This window comes from Cataglyphis hispanica, chromosome 11 (genome assembly GCF_021464435.1).
Source record: "Cataglyphis hispanica isolate Lineage 1 chromosome 11, ULB_Chis1_1.0, whole genome shotgun sequence".
NCBI classification, from domain to species: Eukaryota; Metazoa; Arthropoda; class Insecta; order Hymenoptera; family Formicidae; genus Cataglyphis; species Cataglyphis hispanica.
The window spans coordinates 360,779-383,704 of NC_065964.1; the positions used below are offsets into that span (position 1 = coordinate 360,779).

General features: G+C 31.2%; 1 protein-coding gene across 1 annotated transcript in view; it reads left to right on the forward strand.

The window, feature by feature from the left end:
• Positions 1 to 22,926, forward strand: part of LOC126852966 (uncharacterized) — a 76,164-nt gene that overhangs the window by 30,544 nt on the left and 22,694 nt on the right. Inside the window, exons 6-7 of the mRNA XM_050598279.1 lie at positions 822 to 2,375; positions 6,723 to 6,875. Of these exons, the coding sequence (XP_050454236.1) occupies positions 822 to 2,375; positions 6,723 to 6,875 (1,707 nt within the window). The remainder of the gene's footprint in view (positions 1 to 821; positions 2,376 to 6,722; positions 6,876 to 22,926) is intronic.

The following is a 22,926-nucleotide window of genomic DNA, read 5'->3' on the forward strand; positions in this document are numbered from 1 at the left end:
AAAGAGACAGAGAAACAAAGGACATGATGGGGAGAGGAGGAAAAGAAAAGAAAGAAAAAGAGAAAGAGAGTTCTATTTACATGCTTTATGAGAGATTAACGACGAGAGATTGTCCCTTAACCCTGTATATGTATATATATATATATGAACCGCTAATCGCAAACACATGTGTGCAAGCGCACGTACTTCTAAATAAAAACATGATATGATAAAATAGATCATTTTTCTCACATAATTATATTACATTGTATTATATTACATTGTATTATATATTAGAAATATGCTTTACATTGAACGATTAATAGAAAATAACAATATAAATATACAATTTGCTAATTTTTCGTGCACTTTATTAATACATATTTCTCAAGTGTTTAATACATAAATTGTATACTTGTATATACGATATTATCTCACATTTTATTTATCTTGTGGATAAAGCAGTGTATTTAGATTATTGTATCTGACAAGAATGATTAAACTTTCAGTCGTTGTCCATGCCAACGAAATCTTGGTTTGAGTTTATTGTTAACCAGCTGGCTGCGTGGATCGTCTTCTTTCTTCAATTCATCAGACTTCTATTTTTCTTTTAAAAGCGAAAGGGTGGGTGTAGCATGTTTAGTAATTAATATATTAGTTTTTTATTATTATGAAAGTGAAGACTACGTACATGTTTCTACAAATGACTTTCACGAAAAATGAACGTCTTGTCGAGTTCGTCGCGCCATACTAACAGAATTTACTTCTGAGCTTTCTGCTTGCAAATGCTTGGCGATCTTCGACGCGCATCTAAAATGCAGCTCTTTGAACGACCTTTTCAGGCAACAAAATCAAGCACGGAAAATCTGTTCTCCGAAAAATCTAAGCTGAAATTGGACTTAGCTAGGAGATTAATCAAACCTGAACTAAACGTTGATGAGAATAACTTTGACGAAATGATTTTCGTCTCTCATTCTGATAAATCACAAGTGAAAGAAATTTTACCTGTCAACAAAGACAGAAATGTAGAAAAAACGACGAAGGCAACCAGCAAATTTAATGGCGTGCATGTATCGCACGAAAGTTCAATAATTGCAAATACGCAGAAAGAGAAATCGATTACGAGAGACAGATGGAAGATCTTGGAAGATAGACAATCCTTGAAAGATCGAAATATCAAAGGTTCGTTCAGATCATCCATGATTAAAAAGAATCAGATACCTACAGAAAAAGCGATCATATCTTCGTCTCTAGAAGGAACATCATTGAGCAGTATTACTAAATTTAATATTATACCACGCAGAATTACAATTTCGCGTCGCGGTACCATATCCGTAAAGGAAACAGCCGCCACGACTATCGATACGAAAGTTCGATCTTCAATGTTGCAGAGTACCTTGGTACCGCGAGAAGAAACATCAACGTTGGCAAATACGATGGAAACTCTAGACAAGAACAATATCGTTACAACCATAGAACCACTAAAGTTAGATGAAACATCTATTGAAATAATTAAGTCAGATAAACAAGAACGCAGTAATAATGACATACAAAAGGAAACTGCTGTGGCATTGGGCACTACGTCAATTATGGACACGTTAATAGAATCTAGGAATATTTACACTACGGAATTTGCTCACGAAATAACACTGTCACCAACAGTTACCACGCCGAGCAGCATGCATTCATCAACAACGGAGTCAAAAAAGCTGTATCCTGTTTATATTCCTGACGCAAAGAAATATGACTTGTCGGAAAACAAGAGCATGAAATTTGTGAATGATGCAAGGAAAAGTATTTTTCAGCCTCGTTATACAAAGCAACAGGAACCAGACAAAGTGGCAGTTTCTATGGTAACATCGATGACTGTTGGACCTACCAGCCGATACATTAAGAAAAAATCGGGCGTTTTCACACCATACGATGCCGTTCCCAAGCCACTCAACACTGAGGCGACATTTACGCAGACGAAACATAGGGAGTTCCGTCCGCGAACGGCAACTTATAGGAGACATTCCGAAGTACCAACTAGTCAATTGATGATCCAACAGTCGAGTAAAGCGGATAAAGAAGCGATTGCTGATTTCGTCACCATAACATCAAAACCAACTAAGTATAATACACATGTCACAGCAAGAAGTCATTCTAATTCTTCCAAGCCGCTCGTTAATGTGAAAATCGACACTTTAAATGATAACCTGCCGCTGGTATTTATTGAGAGCAGCAATAGCAACAGCAGCGATTCCAATATTTTCAATCCCACTAAAAGCGCAATTTTTAGCAAGAACGTTACCACACTGTTGGAGCAATTACGGAGTACTGTGGCACCGCTCTTGAATTCTTTAAGTGAAAAAACTCCCATTTTCTCTGGAGCTTATTCCAATGTGAATATCGGGGTGAGTAATTTTATAAGTTTATAAAAATCATCCAATAATGTTTAAGAAATGAGCATGTTTCAAGATATGTGTTGTAAACATGTATACATATATACATGTATATATATATATATATATATATATATATATATATATATATATATATATATACAGTGTCCCAGCTAATTTGACCACCTTGAATATCTCGTTTATTTTTAATGGTAGAAAGAAATGTTATAGATTATAAATGATATAGAAACAAGAATTATTTGTTGTTAGGGGGCGAATATTGTCCCGTACAAAAATTTTTTTTTAAAGTCATATTTTTTGAGATTTCAAGATCATCAATATTTTTTTAAATGGGACTAAATATTTTTTTATCATGACGTAATAGCAGAGGTGAAGATCTTTGCAACGACTTATTGCATAATGACCTTCACGTGACCTTTAGCATAAAAAATCAAAAAATAATTGGAAATATTTAAATGATGGAATACTTGCGATAAAAGGTTTAATAAAAAAATTTATTTCAACAAATGCTCAAAATGATGTCCAGTGACTTCAATACATTTTTATATACGGCCAATAAATGATTTTCTTGCACTCTTTATCGTTTTCTGACTGATATTAGAACATGCATTTCTAATACGCATCCTTATTTCTTCGGGCGTTGGAACGTTCATAAACGATGTCCTTAAGTACTCCCCATAAAAAAAAAAAATCCAGTGGAGTCAGATCAGGTGAACGTGAAGGCTATACAACGTTTGCCCAATCCAACGTCGAGGAAACTTTTCATCCAATATTCCACGGGCTACTCTTGCATTGTGGGCCGAACATTCGTCATGCTGATACCATATTTCAATCCTTTGAGCTAATAGTATTTCTTCCAATAGGTGAGGCAATTCTTCTGTCAAAAAGTTCTCATACTTCTTACCTTTCAAAGTATCATCAATGAAAAATCAATGAAAAATAGTCCAATGATCTGATCCCCGAGGATTTCATACCATACATTTACATTCCATGAACGTTGGTATACCTGTTGTCGAAGCTATTTCGGATTTTCAATGGATCAGTAATGCATATTATGTATATTTAATTGTCAATGGTTGATAAAACTTGATTCATCCATGAAAACAACGTTGGAAAAAAAATTCTCATTCATTTGGATTTGTTCCATTGCCCATTCACAAAACATTCACAAACGATTTTGGAAGTCAGTGCCATGAAGCTCCTGATGTAGGGAAATATGAAACGGATGCAATTTATAACGTTGAAGTACCCCGATGTACACTTTTGGAAATATCATGATAACATTCGATTTTCCGACAATTGATACGGGGATCGTATTGCAGTCAAACAGCAATCTCTATTGCTTCTCCAATGACAGGTTTCGATCGTTTCCTTTTGGATAGGTTAACACTGCCAGTGCCACGAAATAATTGAATTGTATAATCGAAACTCCTTCGAAAAGAATGATAATAAAAATGATAATAGTATATGAAATTGGAAGCCTATCAACATTTGTAAATTGAATTGTTTGTCATTAGAAGAATACGAAAACTTATTTATTAACATTAACCGAGGCTTTCAAAATATATTGAAGTCAATGTCAACATCATTTTGAGCATTTGTTGAAATAAATTTGGTAAATATGCCGATGAAGGGAAGCATCTCCGATGACTTTGACCTTGACATATGTTGTCAAGGTCATGATCCTGAACAACATTCAAAAAGTTTTAGCCGTCATTGTCGGTCATTGTCTATTAAAAAGTTATTAACAAAAAAGTTGAAATATACCAAAGTACATGCATGGACAGGAAGCGCGCGTGCGCGCGTGCGTACACACACACACGCGCGCGCACACGGGGGGGAGGAGAGGGTACAATGTAGCTTATATTTTCCAAGTTGTAAAGCGAGGTCCACCCAGCCTATCAGCAAGGTAGGTGCAAGAGGGGGACCGAAGGCCCTCCTTGCATGTACCCCCCCGTGCATGTACTTTGATATATTTCAAACTATTTTGCAGGGTGCACCGCGCTTTACAACTTACAAAATATATGCTACATTGTAAAGCAAGGTCCAAGCTGCCTACCGGCGGGGTGGGTGAGGCTGCGCCCCTCCCCCCCTTCCCGTGTGTGTATGTGCGTGCGTGCGTGCGTGCGTGGGTGCATACGTGCGTGGGTGCATACGTGCGTGCGTGCGTGCGTGCATGCGTGTATGTGTGTATGTGTGCGCGCGCGTGCGCGTGGTTCCTGTCCATGCATTTAGTATATTTCAAACTTTTATTGTTAATAACTTTTCTTTTGGACTTCCGTCGATTTAAAATTGTTATTTACATTATTCTCTAAGTATAAAAAGTTATCAAAAAAATTTACAGTCCATTTGCAGATGGAGCCATGATTCTGAATAATTATCATAACTTTTTAATAAACAATAAGCGACGGCTAAAACCTTTTGATTGTTACTCAGGACAGTGATCTTGACAACATATGTCAAGGTCAAGGTCATTGCGGCTGCCTCTTTTCATCGGCATAATTTATTACCATAAATTTTTTCTATTAAATCTTTTAGCGCAAGTATTCCATCATTTAAACATTTCCAATTATTTTTTGATTTTCCATGCTCAAAGTCACGTGTAATAGTGAAGTCATTGTGTAATAGGTCGTTGAAAAGGTTTTCACCCCTGCTATCACGCCATGATAAAAAAATATTGAGTCCCATTTAAAAAAATATCTATGACCTTGAAATCTTAAAAAAATGACCTTGAAAAAAATTTTTTGTACGGGACAGTATTCGCCCCCTGACAACAAATAATTCTTGTCTATAACATTTCTTTCTATCATTAAAAATAAGCGAGATATTCAAGGTGATCAAGTTAGCTGGGACACTCTGTATATGTGTATATATATATATATATATATATATATATATATATATATATATATATAATACATAAAGAAGCTGCGTTTCACATGATATTTATTTTGTAAGAAAGCTTTATTTTTATTAATTAATCTTAGAATAATTTAACATAAAGTTACAAAAAAAAGCTCCATAAGACAAAAATAAACAAAGAAACAAGCAGTCGAAGCCAAGCGCAGTGATTGGGCGCAAAGAATTAAATATTAAAAATCATATAATAAAATTACAACGAGCTATGTTTCGGCTATTTTTTTTAGTCATCTTCAGCGCAAGATAACAGCATAAATTAAACATAAACAAAAACAGACAAATTATTATGATATATTAAAGTCATCTAATAAAAATAATAAATAAAATATAAATAATAAAAATAATAAATAAATAATAAAATATAAATAATAAAAATAATAAATAAAATAAATAAAATAACAAACATCAGTGAATAAAAAAAAAATAAATTAATTAAAATGTACGGAAGAATTGCATGTTATTTTTCACGTCAATGCCACCAGACAAATCTCCGAATTTCCAGTACACTTCTTAAAGATGCATTGGGAATTTGGAGATTTGTCTGGTAGCATGATGTGAGATATAACATGCAATTCCTCCATACATTTTAATTAATTAATTTTTCTTTTTACTGGCGTTTATTGTTTTTATCAGACGATCTTAATGTGTCATAGTTTATTTTCGTTATGTTTAATTAATAATATTGCTATGTTGCGCTAAAAATGGCATAAAAAAGGAGCTGAAACGTACGCTCGTTGTAATTTTATTATATGATTTTTAATACTTAATTTAATATATATGTGAAAAAAATTATTACAATGGCTTAATCAATTTGTGATGCTAATATTGTAGGATATTTATTTATATTATAGAATATTTATTTATATCTTTAAATCTAAAAATAATATAAAAATATATAATTATTATATAAATATATGCAACATTTTATATATATTAATAACATTTATTAAATATAAATTTATTTATATTTATAGAGTAGTGGATTTCATATGCAAATTAGTCCAAAAGTCTGACTATATACGTTGGTAACTTTAGAATGGATAGAGGTAAAGAATTGAAATTTTGAGAGGTTTATGGAATTATATAAACTCTTTTGATCAGGCGCCTATCCCAAACCATATAAAATAAGAAAGTGGGGATAGCTTAAAAATCATATGTAGCATGAAAAATCGAATAAATGAAAATATTTTTAAAGACGAGAAAAATGGCTGTTGGAAGAGGTTGCTACGACCTCTCAATCCAAAACTTTAATCATGTAAACGATCATGTAAAAGATAGTTTTTATGATTCAATAATGTTCCTTAAAATTTAAATCTCTGTACATATTAAAGTTATCAAGGTATATTTTTTTCAGATTTTTGAAACCTATGATCAAGATGATGTATAATTTTTGTAAAGAATTATTTTTTTTGTAAACAGAATTCCGCTCCTAGGATAACGCCCAACGGTTCTGCACCCAGATTCAGTGCGAGATACAAAGGAGCGGAATTATTTGTAAGAAAACCGTCTATTGAGCAAGTTGTAATACCATCGATCACAACATCATCGACTACAACTTCGACACTAATAGAGGTAAGACTTTTAGGAATTTTGGATAGTATCTTATAATGAACATTTTGAGGACAGCTAAAACTTTCATAGTTTATTAATATTGTAATTATTTTTTAATACATTATTATATACATAATCAAATAAAAAGTTTATAAACTTCCTTTCCAATATTAAGCTTTTATAATGTCTTTAATAGTTTTATTAATAAATGTTAATATGATTCTCATTTTATTATGTAATAATATTGCTAATAATTATTCTACAATAAATTACAATAATTATAGCGCGATATATATACAGGGTGTTTTATTTTAATCGCTTCAGGCAAATATCTCTTGTCTTCAAAATATGAAAAATATGGAAAAACGTTTCGGACTAAAGTTGTTTGATTCGAAGGGGACATAAGATGGTGTCATTGGTTTGACCTTGAGTGAACGTGCCAATCTTATATGAAGTTCAATTTTGTTTTTTTAAATAAAACCCCTTATTTTTCATTACATATTCTTATATCTTACCTCGAGAGCTTTTTAAAACATTATAATTAAGTACTTTTTGAGTTACAAAGCTTAAAAGTTACAATTCCGCCGGCATTAGCATTACTCAAGATGTACCGGCCACTGAAGACAAGATCGATTCGGCCAGTGAAGGTAAGACCGATTGACTCAGTAAGGTCACATCGAAATCACATTGAGTGTAATTTTAGTCTACAGAAAATGTTCAAATGTTCAAACTACCATTCTGTTGGATACATAATTGCAACCATTTTTCGAATGCATTACCTGTTTTTTTGAGAACGTTGGCTGAATATTTCTACATGCCCGTCTTAGTGTAAAATTAATAGTTTTTTGAGATTGGATTAAAAGAATAAAGAATTGTAATTTTGTGAGATTAAAGTAAATTTTATTTTTTAAAAGAAAACTATTTTTGTACTTTCAAATTTATCTAATCAAAATAAATGTTTTTAGTACCTTAACAATTTTTTATAAAATCTATAGTTTCCGAGATATTGGGTTAAAAATTGCGATTTTTACGAGCACTAAGGCGCGCTGCCTTTTCATTTAGGAGGAATGCCTAAAACGCGTTTGAAGTGTTCGGAGAATCGCCGAAGCTTGATGTTTACGGAATAATGAAATAATCACAACATCCTTTTTTAGTATCGACAACTACCACAAAACACTTTCATTATTCCTATTCAGCTGATTGTTTTTGGTTAAAATCGACTCGAGTTGGCTCTTATTGCGATTTGTTTAATATGTTTGGTTATTAGAGTAAATTTATTTTATTCTCTTTCGTTAATTGTATCAATATTATCATGACAGATTATTCGCTCTCAGAAATTGTTGCCATGATTAGTATTTATTATGCCGCTGATAATAATGCTAGAGAAGCAGTTCGTCAATATCGAGATAGGTATTCGAATAGATAACATCATGATCATAAAGCAATTTTACGTTTAATAGCTAGAGTGCGTATGGGACAGATGAAACACAAACGTTTTAAAAAATCATTAAATAACGACGATACTATTATTGTAACTGTATTAGGAATGATAATAATGAGTCCATACATTAGCCAACGTCAGATTAGTCGTTCTTTAAATGTGTCTCCTGCGACTGTAAATAGAATTTTACGCCAATTACATTCATTCTTATCACATTTCACTTAATCAAGAGCTTTCTGATAATGATAAAGTTCTTCGTGTCACATTCCGCAGGTAAACTGTAGCTCAAACTCAGATCGATCCTATATTTTTTTCTCATGTTATGTTTAATGACGGCTGCATTTGAGAGCAATGGCATACTGAATAATAGCCATTATTATTCTAATGTCAATACCCACTGGGTTCGTTATGTCATAGATAATCAGTATGGAAGGTGGAAGGTGAAGTTTAGTACGGTATTTTAGATGGTCATTGTTGCACCCCACTTTTTTTATGGCAATGTTACAGGGGAATCAGATTTATGTATGCTACAAGATGTGTTGCCAAGGATGTTACAGTTTGTCGATGAAAATACAGTTCAACGTATGTAATTGCAACAGAACGGTGCATTATCATACAATACACGCCCTATAAGAGACTTTTAAATTTAACTTATCCATACCGTTGGATTGGACGAGATGGTCATGTAGCATAGTCACCCAAATCACCAAATCTAACATCACCAGATTTTTTCTTATAGGACTATTTAAAAAATATCGTTTACCAGACCGCACATACCACAGCTGAAGACCTAAAGGACCGCATCAGACAAACGTGTAGAAGTATACCAGTCAACATTCTCTGAAAAGCATTTAATGAATTCGAAAAACGGTTGCAATTATGTATCCAACAGAATAATAGTACATTTGAGTATTTGCTGTAAATCAAAAATACACACTCAATGTGATTTTGATGTGACTCTACTGAGTCAATGGTGTCTTCACTGGCCGGATCGATCTTGGGTCTTCATTGGCCGGTATCTTGGATAATGCTAATGCCGGTGGAATTGTAACTTTCAAGCTTTGTAACTCGAAAAGTACTTATTGAAAAAATACTTAATTACAGTGTTTTGATAAGTTCTCGAGGTAAACTACAAGAATATGCAATGCAAAATAGGGGGTTTTATTTAAAAAAACAAAATTGAACTTTATATGACTTTGGCACGTTTACTAAATGTCAAATCAATGACACTATCTTATGTCCTTTTTCATCAAACAACTTCTGAAACGTTTTTCCGTATCATTCATATTTTTCGAAATATTTATCTGGGGCGATTAAAATGAAACACCCTGTTTACACACACACACACACGCGCGCGCGCACACACACACACACACACACACATATATTGTATATATAGGGTGCATAAAAAATAGGGAACTGTAAAATATTTCAAAAAGCATTTAAGCATTTTAGAAAAAAAATGTTTCAAGTGAAGATTGTAGAGTTTCGAAAAATCTATTTATTGATACTATGAGTTTAATCTTGGGTAGCGTTATCAAAGTCAAAACAAGATTACCTTGAATTTTTTAAACGGGATTCCCTATTTTTTATTCCATATTCTTGTAGCTCTTCTTCAGATCTTTTTAAAGTACTATAATTTTTTTACTTTGAGTAAGTTTTGAAGTTATCGAACTTTTTATGATGTCCATCAACCAAGGCAAGATCCAGTGCCTTTTCTTCATTTGTTGCTGTGACTTTTCTGTTTTAGGACGATTTTTAACACTTTCTGTTTCTTCAAACCGCCGTACAGTTGATTTCAAAATAAGATTATTCTCATTTCAAATAGTTGCATTAAAAATATCCTTTACATCTTGATACTATTTTAATTTATCCCAGCCCTTCATCATCAAGAGATGTTGCTTAATTGATAAAAATTATCAAGATGGAAATTTTGAAACGAATGAATAATTATCAGCAATTTTGAAAATAAACTGAATTGGAAAAAAATGTACAGAAATAAACAAAATATAAATTGGAAATTCTTACAAGAACGTTTGAGAATAATGTTAATCTCTAAAAGAAAAAGTAGAGTCTAACGAATAAGCTAAGAAACAAAAAGATTTATTCAATAAATAGAAATTTGTATTTATTAAGTTGTATAATTAGATAACAAAATTGATAATTCAATTAAAGAAGAAAAAAAATCAGTAAGAAAAATTATTTATCTTTTCCGTATGAAACAACGCGTATTATGTACAAGCAATGTATTCTACTTCAAGTTAAATTCATTGCAATTGATTTGAAATGATTCGAATGTGAATTTTAGTGCTGTTATAAATTTAGTACATTAGTATTACTTTAATAGTATTAATGTCTGAAAGTCACGAAATTGTCCTAGTCGCTGGCTCGACATTTTATCATAAAAAACTCGATAACTTTGAAACTCAAAGTGAAAAAAATTATAGTGTTTTGTAAAGGTCTGAAGCATATGCTACAAGAATATGCAATAGAGGTCCCGTTTAAAAAATTTAAGGTGACTTTGTCCTGACCTTGGCGACTCCACCCAAGGTCAAACTCGTAGTCTCAGTAAATAGATCTTTTGAAACTCTACAACTTTTATTTGAAATTTTTTTTCTAAAATGATTAGTTTTTGAGATATTTTATAGTCCCTATACTTTTTATATACCATCTTACACCATTTTATATCCTTGTACTTTTTGTATACCATGTATATGTACATGTATATAAGTATTTTAAACATGTGTAATTTTATACTGTATACATATACAGTACCGTTTAAAAATATTGTATCACTTTTAGTATATAAAAATAGAAAAGTCATTACTTATTTTTTTTTAACAAAAACATATATACTTTATTATTGTTATTTTAAACTTTAATATCGTAAAAATTAAAAATTAGAACAAATAGTAACAGAAATAGTTTCTAATTCTTAACTTTTTTTAAACTCCTAGTAAATATTGCGATCTGTTTCATTTAAGGACATTTAACAATAGTTTTCTACAGTGTGTTCCCGGATTAAATAGCCAAACTTGAAATATGAATTTAGAATCTTAAAATAAGAAAAAATTTTTCTATGGCAGTATGTTCGCAAACGCTTCATTCAAGTAATATTGACTTTTGAAATTAGGAATAAATAATTTTGAAATAATCTAAGTTTATTCTATTTATTGCTGTACAGTAATAAAAATTTAATAATTAAATATTTTGTTTAAAATGATAGCCTCCAGCTCGGAGACATTGCACTTATCGATAACAGAATGAGTGACTGATTGACATTGTACATCTGTTACAATTTTTTGCACTATTTTCCGATTTAGTGATTGAAGGTTCATTAATAGGTACGAATGGACGGAGCTTTGTTTACAGTGCAAACACAAGCCTGTCAATGACCTTCGATCTTCAAAACAAGAATAAAAAAAACATTTCGAAATTATTCATTCCTATAGTTCTAAACTTCAGAAGTCAATATCTCTTGAAGGAAGCGTTTGCGAGCATACTTCCAGAGGAAATTTTTTTCTTGTTTTAAGGTCCTAAATTCATATTTCAAGTTTGACCATTTAATCCGGGAACACCCTGTAAATTATAATATCAGACGCACATGGAGAAAATCCAATGATCCCATATAAATGCTATATTCTATAAACTAATTTAAAATAAGAAGGATTTTACATTTGACTCTACGTTTTTTTGTTGTTAATTTTGAGCAGATTACTGGCACTAGTGTTAGGATTATTTTGAAATAGTAATTTGTATTTTTTTTGCTGCTTTTCCTTTTTCTTCTTTTAGTCGGGATGTTTAGATTTATGTAGAGAGTCTTGTTGGTTCCATGGTGCATTCACAATTAACCGTAGCATTTTTGATTGGAATCTATGTAAAATTGCTATATTGGAATTGGCAGTAATGCTCTAAAGTTGGATTTCGTATGTCTAAATTAACTTGAGTATGCTTTTATAAATGCAGTTTGCAAATGGTTTAACTGGGATTTCCGTCCTAGTAATTAATATAGTTTTCTTAATTGAAATCCCAGTTGCTTGCGTTTTTTTTGTAAATATATGTTTTCTCCAGTTTAGCCTCCTGTTCAGATTAAATCATCATCCTGTACTCATTAAACTTAATGCGCCATTTTTCTATGTTGTTAAGACTATTTTAAATTTCTTTGGATGCAGCGGCTAGATTTTGAGTTATTGTAACAATTGTATCATCTGCAAACATGCCTATTATTGTACGTATTGACATAGTTAGAAAATCTGCTATATACAAAAAATACAGCAGTGGTCTTAGAACACTTCTCTGTAGTATTCCGGGATGGATTTTGTTTTACTTAATTGTTTTGTCCTGACATCTAACTCTGAAATGTCTGTTCAAAAAATATAATCTTAAAAATATAATATTTGTTACATTTTATATAACAATCCATCATGCCAGATCTTATCAAATACGTGGAATATATGCAGAAACGCGCCAAGCAGTATATATTTCTTTGCCTGTAGAGAGCTATTTTATCTATTATTCTGTGTACTTGCTCTATGATGCTATGTTTACTTCTAAATCCAAATGAATTTTCAGAATTAGCTCGTTTTCTTCTATAATTGATTTCTCTTGGCGAGTAATATTTCCATTACTTTTGGTGGTATTAGAAGCAAAGTGTAGGATTTGATTTCCTTAACGGTTTTCCGGTTTTTTTTAATCAAGATTATTTCTACTACTTTCCATCAAGAAGGGATATAGCAGACCGCATAGATAAAAGTTAGAAATTTCATTTTAGTTTTAGGCAGTTTCCTTAGGACTTTACGTGTTATCAGATTGTAGGAGCCTTCTTAAGATTTTTTAAATGACATTTCTTATTTCTTTCACTGAAAATTTTATTAGTGTTAAATAATTTTATAAGTGTTATAATTTTATGAGTGTATAATATGGTCGTTTACATGAAAGGTTATAAGATCTCTCTGGTTTCTTATGTTCTTTCTTCTGTGTTGGAGTAGAAGATTTTATTAAGGTGGTCTTTAAAGTATTGTGCTTTTTCGGAATCACTTTTGGCCCAATTTCTATCTGGCTTGGGTATGGGTGCTGAAAATTGTGCTTATTTAATTTTCTTAGTGCCCTTTCATAATAAGTAATCTGTGGCAACATTAGCATCTAGGTTCCTGAAGTACTTTTTTATTTCTTTATTTCTTTCTCTATATAATATGTTCTTAATTCTTTTTGTTATGAAGTTGAGCCATTTTTTATGCATCGGATGAATTGTTTGCTGCCAAAGCATTTTACATATTTTTCTTTTTTTGACAATTAACGAGCATTGTGCAATGTTATAAAATAGAGGATGTTGAGATGAATTTCCATACAGCAGCTTGCTGTACACAGTCATTAAATTTATGAATTGTCACGAATATGTCATCATCACTTTTTAGAATAATTTTGGTATTTAGACAGTTTTCTGGACTTTCGCGGAAAAAATCCAGTTTATTTTATGCATTTAATTGATTTTCTTTGTACTCGGGAGTTCATTGTTATATTAATATCAAGAATGATCAGATGACAATTTATAGCATGATTTACAGAGAAAATATTGCCTTGATATGTCTTTGAGATGCATAAATCTATTAAATCCGATAGTTTTTATTTATCCGCAGACCAATATGTCGGTTGTTCTGTTAATATTGCATCTAAGTCCATGATTTCCATAGATTGGAATAGTTGATGCCCTTTAGGCGCTATTAACCTTGAATCCTATTGATTATGTGTATTTTGCATTGCAGTCTCCTCCTGCCATGAATCGTCTTCCCAATGTGTTAAAGAAAGCCACATATTCTTGTTTTGTGATATTGTGCTTTAGAAGATAGTAAACTGTGATCACACCGGATTGGTCTCCTATTACAATGATAGTGGCTTGAATATAATTTTCGCAAAAAGAATTACTTTCGTAATATTTAATGTTCGCATTCACGATGATTACTATTGTTCAGCGTACTTTATCATCAGATGTCTGATAGAATTTATAGTCTTGTCTGATAATTTATAATTAGACATAAAGTAATATTTTCTTGTGTGAAATGAGTTTCTGATATTATCATTATGTCTATTTTATGCATTGACATAAATGCTTTCAATTCAAGGAAGTGTTGGAATGCCATTAGCATTCTAAAGTGCTATTTTTAATGTATCATATAAATTGATAATTTGTCTATGTAGTAAAATATTGTTATTAATTGCATATAATATGCAATTGTTTTGTAAGTTCTTTGGACACTTTTATCAGAGCTTTTATATTGTTTGTGTTACAGTTTAGATTTGTATTATTTTAGAGTTTATTAATGTGATATCTTTTCTCGTATGACTGTCCTGTGTTTTAGACACATGGGCATAGGTTACTCCTGGTATGTATGTATGTGCATTGTTTGCTATGTTAGATGTGTTTTGTATTAGCTTTTCTATTATTGAAGTTTGTAAATTTTATGATCTTAGTTTCCGTTATTTAGTGTCTTGCAGTTCTTTGTATACTGTGCAACCTTTATAGTTTATCGGATAAATCTCGGTACATAATATGCATTTAACTTTGTTTAATCTTTCCTTTCTCGTACAATCAGCGGATAGATGATTCTGGACGTATTTCAAATACTTAGGCCTACGATAGCAATAAAATTTGATATGCCAATAACGCTGACAATTTGCACATTGAAAAAAATGTTTCTTTTAGAGTGTGGGAGTTTAATTATGATGAGACATTGTAATAAATTTTGACCTCATATATTGTTATTTTTATTCTGTTTTAAATCTACAATAAAGATAAGCACAGATTTCTTAATTACTTTTTATTTTATATTCCAAACATTCGTGACCGAGTGACCTAATTCTTCTAATGTAGATTTTATATTATCCGAGTTAAATGAGTAGTGCATGTTTTTTATTACTCTGAAGCTTTTTTTATGTTTGGGCTGCTTCCTGAATATTTGATGCGGGCTTTCACTTAGAGATTGAGATCGTGTTCTATTTAAGAATATGTTTATCTTTTGAAGTTGTTGAGTACAGATTACTCCTTTCATTGTTACTTTATATTGTTCGTTTCCATCATCAATTATCTTCATTTTTAGGATCAGTCTCCGTAGAAGAATTTTCCAGCTTTTTAATTAGTTTGCCACCTGATGTATTATACCAAATATTTGTTTTATTCATTACTCGATGTGCTGTTGTTTCACGAGAGATATTTTATTTTCCTCTTAGCAGACCTAAAACTGAGCTTACCCCCATCCGCTACCTCCGGGACGGTCTTCTGGTTACAATTTCACCGAGGAATTCATTAAAATTTCTTTGCTCAATACAGCCCCTTTCTGGCATTTCTGATAGCAGTTTTTTGTAAGTTGTTACTAATACTTTATTTAATTCTAACATGTTTTCAAATACTTCTATAGTTATTTTTGATTAATAAATCTCATTTTTCGGACACTTCCACTAAGTTCATCCGACAATATCTCTATTGCATTAAAATCCAGTAATCGAGATTGCGCCAAGGAACTACCTATTTTGAAAAATCAAAAATTTAATATTTGTTATTATTTTGTACAATTTTTAATTTTTACGATATTAAAACATAAATAATAGTAAAGCATATATATAAGCATAAATAAAAAAAATAAAATATAAGTTAATAATATATTTATATATGTTTTCGTTCATTAAAGAAATTACGCTCTGTTTTCATCAGATGTGCATGTTCTTGACCGATGCTGATCGGTCTCGATCTGACCACCCTACATACCTACCATCGACCGCCACTCACACAGCGCTGCATCGCTTCCATCCGCTGCTATCGTACTGTCGGCGATGCCATCGCCAGTGCCGCCATGCGACATCACACTGACGTCAGTTCGATGCACGCCGCATGCGTGCACACCTGCTGCCGGCAGACTATACGCATGACCTGGCCGCAGCAGCCTGCACGCACCACCTGCCACCTCGCGCGCCACACACACACACACATATATATATGCATGATATATATATATATGTATATATATACAAGATGTTTCATTTAACTCATCTCAAATAACTCCGTTACTTTTACATATACAAAAAAAATGATAAAGGAAAAAGTTGTATGAATCAAAGAGGGAAACACGATGATGAAATTAAAAAGTCATATTAAGATCATTTTGAATTATTTTAAGGTGATTTTTTTTTAACGAAATCATATAATTTTAAATAAATGATGTTTTAATTTATATTAGATATTTAACAATATCTTTAATCTTGTGCCCCATAAAAAAGTCAAGTGGTGTTAGATCCGGAGAGCTACCGCCAGTTAACACTTAAGAGGCTACCAATCTACTTTTCTGTAAACTTGTTGTTTAAAGTTTAAAGTATCATGTATTATTCGAGTAAAATGTGCTGGACAACCATCGTGTTGGTACCACATATTTAACCTGTTTGATATAGGCTATTTTTTTATGAAATATAGTTGAAGGTATTGTTTATCAAGATACGCCGACAATCCAGAATATGAAAAAGCGCATTAATAATCACATTGACTGCCGCGCGCATTTTACGTGGTTTGCCCATGGCGCCAACATGAATTTTTTATTATGCGATGCATATTATGTTGAAATATTATTTACAGCAGATAAGTTGAGTTGTCTAATCATGTAATGCATTTTTCGTGATGGGGATCACCGGTGACTCCCGAGGCGCTGTAGGCCATTTTTGCAACTATCACTTGTTTCAAATTGTTGTGCTCGAGTTCCTAAGCAACTACTCTGTTTATTTAGTCTTATTCAGTGCGTCCAACAATCAGATAAGTGCGTTTGTTATATTTTTTCGCTTTACATAAGTTTTTGCATTTCGTATCTTTTATTCAATTTTTTAATTAGCCCTTAGAAATATGACTTCAAATAAAGATTGTGCGTCAAGTATTTCATCCGACGATGTAGTTTTACAAAGACCCTCCAAACGATATCGACTGCTATCAGATAGTGAGAAAAGTTCATCGAGTAGTTCATCTGATATGATAAGGGCTTCCACAATACGTCAGCGCCGAATTGAGTCTGACAGTGAAACTGAAGTTGAAGATAACAATGAAGATGATATATAAGAGGAGTCTGATGTGAATTGGCATATTCCTTTTGGTAATCAAATCAAGATCACATTTTCGAATTCGCCTGGTATCAATACGTGTCAATCGAAGATTTTTGATTATACAGAACTGCATAATTTTTATTTTCTTTTTATCACGGGTGAAATATTCCAAATTATCGCGAATCAAACGAACATCTATGCTGCGCAAACAAGGTCAGGACAGCGATCGTATCGTCTAGATCAATAGCATGAAACAAATTGTAACGAAATAAAACGTTTCTTTGGTCTCATTACATGGATGGGATTAGTGCGATTACCAAAAATTGAGCTGTATTGAAGTAAAAATGAAGGATATAACCAGACATATCCACGTACAGTCTTGTCAAGAAATCGATTCGAATTACTTTTGCGGTTTGTTTATTTTAGTAATAATGAAGAAAATGATCCTCATAATAGATTATCTAAAATTATTCATATTATTGATCATCTAAACAATAATTTTAAGAAATATTATAAGATGAAATGTTGTGCTTGGATGAATCATTAGTGCCATTTCGAGGCCGCATAGTATTTCGTCAATATTTAAAACAAAAACGTCACAAATATGGAATAAAAGTTTTTAAATTATGTAGTGGGCCCAGGATACGCTTATTCATTTCAAATCTACATGGGCAAAGACGAAAATATAAATCGAATGTCTGGAAACAAATCGTCTGAGATTGTAATGTCTTTTTGTAAAGATATTTTGGACAAAGGCGATATATCTATCTGCTGCACAGATAATTGGTACACAAGTGTTGACCTGGCGGAAAAATTAATTACAATGCACACACATTTAGTGGGTACCCTGCGAAAAAATCGGCGAGGCAAAACAAGTAGTGTCCCAAAAATTAAAACGTGGAGAAGTTATCGCGCGAGAAAATGAAAATGATATAACAGTCTTAAAATGGAAAGATAAGAGAGATGTATTGATGCTATTTACAAAACATTCAGCAGAAATAGCAACTGTACAGAAAAAATGTTGTTCACATGAAAAACCAAAAATGGTAGTAGAATATAATTTAGAGAAATCTTCAGTCGATTTATCTGATCAAATGACTGCTTATAATTCACCACTGCGTAAAACTGTAAAATGATACAAGAAATTGGCAAAAGAGCTTTTAGTGAATACTTGTATTGTAAATTCAATGGTGTTATACAAACAAGTAACTCGAAAAAATATTTCAATTTCCGATTTTAGGATGAAATTCGCAATGCATTTAGTGAAATGTTCTGATGATGAAGTTTGCATTTCTTCAAGTAATTGCTTACAGAAAAAACCTCGTCACGAATTTTAAAAAATACCCGGAAAAGCACAAAATGTAAGACAATTTTGCAAAATGTGCTACGAAAAAAATTCAAAGCAGCTAAGTAGAATAAGTGCAAAAAATTCTACTAGAAAAGTGGTGACATATTGTGCCGATTATATTGGCTCACCTTTTCTTTGCCTAGAGTGCTTCAATATGATTCATCGCAATATGCACATATAATATGTATATTTTTCATGTGTTAATAAAATAATTTTTATATGTTCTATATGGCATTAATTTCTTCAAACCATTATAGTAACAATGGTATTATTGAAAAATTTATCAGTATCGATATTTATTCTAATTATGTATTTTTACTATTGGTCGCGTCGCCGGTGACCCCTACGGCAGTCAACGTGTTAATAATGCTTTGAGGAATATTACTCCACAAGTAAACGCAACAGCAAGGCACTCGTTCATCAGACGTTTATAAAAATATATTGACGTTAATGATGGACATTTTGAACACCTATTAAAATAAATAAACAAATATTAACATAAAAAATAATTATTAAGATTTATTGATTATCCTATACCATTATAGCGTAAATTTGGAGTACAAGATTACCTGAAAGTCATGTTATTATAAATGGTTAAATTTCCTTTAAAATCAATTAAAATTCCTCTATTTAACATCATATAATTCCATTTAAAAAAAAATCAATAACTTTGAAATAACATTCAAAATGACTTAATACGACGTTTTAATTTTACCATTGTGTTCTCCCTTTGATTCATACCTTCTTCCTTTACCATTTTTTTGTATATATAAAAGTAATGGAGTTTGTAAGAGTTAAATAAAACATCCTATATATACAGGATGTCCTGTAACTTTTGACACACCCGAAGTGTGAAGATAGATGAAGTAAAATTGAAAAGAAAAGCTCTGTACTATTTTCCTCTATAACTCTTCATAAAGAAATTGTTATTGAGTAAAGTGTAGCCAATCAGCGCTGATCTTTAGCCGGACGCACGTCAGTAAGCTGCGTGCCTGCGAGCCGCTGTAGCGACGGACAACTCTCGCACACAAGGCGTGTGGCTCACCGACGTGCGCCCGACTAAAGAGGGGCGGTGATAGGGCAGATTTCATTCGATAATAACTCCTTTATTAAGCGTTATAGAAAAAAAAATGATACAAGATGTATAGCCCAATCTATCTTCACACTTCGGGTGTGTCAAGAGTTATCGGACATCCTTTATGTATATATATATACATACATACATACATACATATATATATATATATATATATATATATATATATAAATGTGTGTGCATGTGTGTGTGTGTGTGTGCGTGCGCGCGTGCGTGCGTTAATATTCATAAAAAAATTTTACGTTTTCTCTGAATCAATAACAATGATGTTTATTATGTACTTTATGTATAATTATTGGCTGAATATTAAAATTGGCTGATTTCACATTAACTAAACATAAAACGAATACGCTTGTATTTTAAATGCATTTTATACGTATGTGTATTTACTGTGCCATACTATTCTACATATGTGAAGTATATTTTTTATATAGTTTAAAATAAAATAAAACAAAAGGTGAGTAAGTCATCATAACAAAAGTGATAAGAAAAGTCCCAGGTAAGGCGATATACCCGATGTTAATAACTTTTTTCAGAAGAAGTTATGTGAGGTAATTTTCTGTGCTTAAAAGGTTTTCTCTACGAAGGTACCAGAGGATTCCGAAGCAATTGTACTGTCATCGTGGACCAATTCTGTCGCTACAACCTCATCGAGCAATCTCATTCTTAATTATATCCATACAAACATTTTGCGTTAATCTATATTAATTTAAATGATAATCTTTTATCATAATGAAAAATAGTTTTATCACTGCTTTTATTAACTATTTTATTATTAATAATAATTTTTTAATTGATATTATCTATGTTTACTTGTGCATATCATCGCATTATCACTTTAAAAGAACACACATATATAATTATTGCACATAAAATTCATTAAGAATTGATTTATAAACGTCATTAGATGACATTTTAATACTTAGAGAATGATCAGCGAAGAAAGTTACTAATATTGATCGAAAAAGATATTTCCACAATTATCGAGCATGTTCATATCATCTCATGGCACTCCTGGCATTGCCATAAATCAATGTATATATGCACACAAATATTATATCATACAATATCATACAATTTTATATATACTTATATCCTTTATAATAAATATATTGATTTTAGCATCATAATTAGCAATTGTTTATTCTTCTTTAGCCAAGTTAAAATTAAAGTTAAAATATATTTATAAATATATAGAAATATTTATATTTTTATTGATTTTTTAATGATCATCATCGTGAAAAACGAGAGAGAAAGAGAAAAGAAGGGAGAATAAAAAAGGGGGAAATTAATATAGGAAAAGAAGTGAGTGAGAAAATGAAAGTAAAAAGGAAAAGAAAAAAGGAAAGAAAAAGAACAAAAAGGGAGATAAAGGGAAAAGAGGAAAGAAGAAAAGGCAGAGAGAAAGTGGAAAAGGGAAGAAGGGAAAAAATCATATTGTATTAATAAAATAGGGCTTTGATATTAAATAACTTTGATATTAAATAAGCTTTGATATTAAATAAGAAAGGAATAGCAGGTTAATTACAAGGGGAAAGGAAGCAGGATTATTGTTAGTGTATTAATAAAATTATATTTTTTTTAATAATTATAAAAATTGAGTTGTTTTATGGATCCAATTATAAAAAATATGCTACATATTAGTAAAACTTCTAATATAAAAGGCTAGAAATAGTTTACTATGTTTCAATTTTTTATAATATTAAAAATAGATTTCTGTAATTCTTGAAAATTGCTTTTAATTATCATAATAAACACGTTTTAATTTTCTGATAATATTGATAAATTTTTGTTAGATTAAATAGCCACAAAATTGTCAACATATTTGTAATGAATCCACAGATATTTGTTTATATGTGTCAGTATCTGTCATATAAATCATATTTTTATTTGGCTATTTTATTTCTCAGAATTAAATATATACCTATATGTTTGAACATTGTTTCTTAACAAAAGAAATATTAAATATAGATATAATATTTCTATCCTAATTCTATACAAATATTTCGTGCGTGTTCCCTATTATTCCAAATATTAGTCATAGACAGCATTAATTATAAATAAAGTAAGCACATTTACATATAATAGATTATATAAGTTTTTATATAATGGGATAGATTAGATAAATATAAACAAAGAAGGAAGAATGTAATATATGTTATTTTTATGGATTTTTTGTTAAATACCGATAAGTGTCTCATTTTTACACATACATTTTTTTTATTAATTAATTCTATATTTATTACACAGTTGATTCTAATATATTATTTCTAATATATTGTTTTTTATCACAATGTTAATATTATAAAATATTGAAATGGGCTTATGAAGTTAAATAAATTATGTGATACTTTTATATACATGACATAATTTTCGTACTTAGCATATACTGTAAATATTTACTCTTTTTGAGGTTATCATCGAATTATATAGGAAATGATAATATAATACTAATATTTCCATAATAATATAATAGTGAAAGTACATCAGTGGGGCTTTGTAAACGCAAGGTATCTTATCGCAAGGCATATTATAGGAATATATTTCACTTGAATAATAATAATATAATGGGTCAATTAGAGCCAGGCCGCGCTAAGTGCGTGAACATATTTATATTATATTGAAACAGAATACATAATAATAATGTCAGACGTTCTGGCTCGCTTCGAGCCCTCTTCAATGATATCGAAATACTTATAAAAACTACATAAACCTTATAAGAAACCGACGCGTCTCGAGACAGAGCGATAATAGAGAGGGAATAAGCATAAATACATTGAAAGTGTACGGAAACGCATACAATATCAAAATAAAATCCGTTCGCCGTGGGTAAACTTAAATAATATCCGTCGTTAGACATAACCGTCTCCCATACTGACCTCTTACTCTCATAGTGGTCTTACAAATAAAATTATACCGTTGTTGATGCATGTCGAATTTACAAACTTGAATTGGCGAATGATCGAAAGGGCGATGGATATTCTCATGACGAACTGAGGGAAAAAGATTCCGAAGCGAAATGGACTTCATGAGGGGGATTAAATGTGATGCCCCGTCAACAAGATCTATAGAACCATATGATAAAAAAGTTTAAAATATTGCATGGTCGAACATG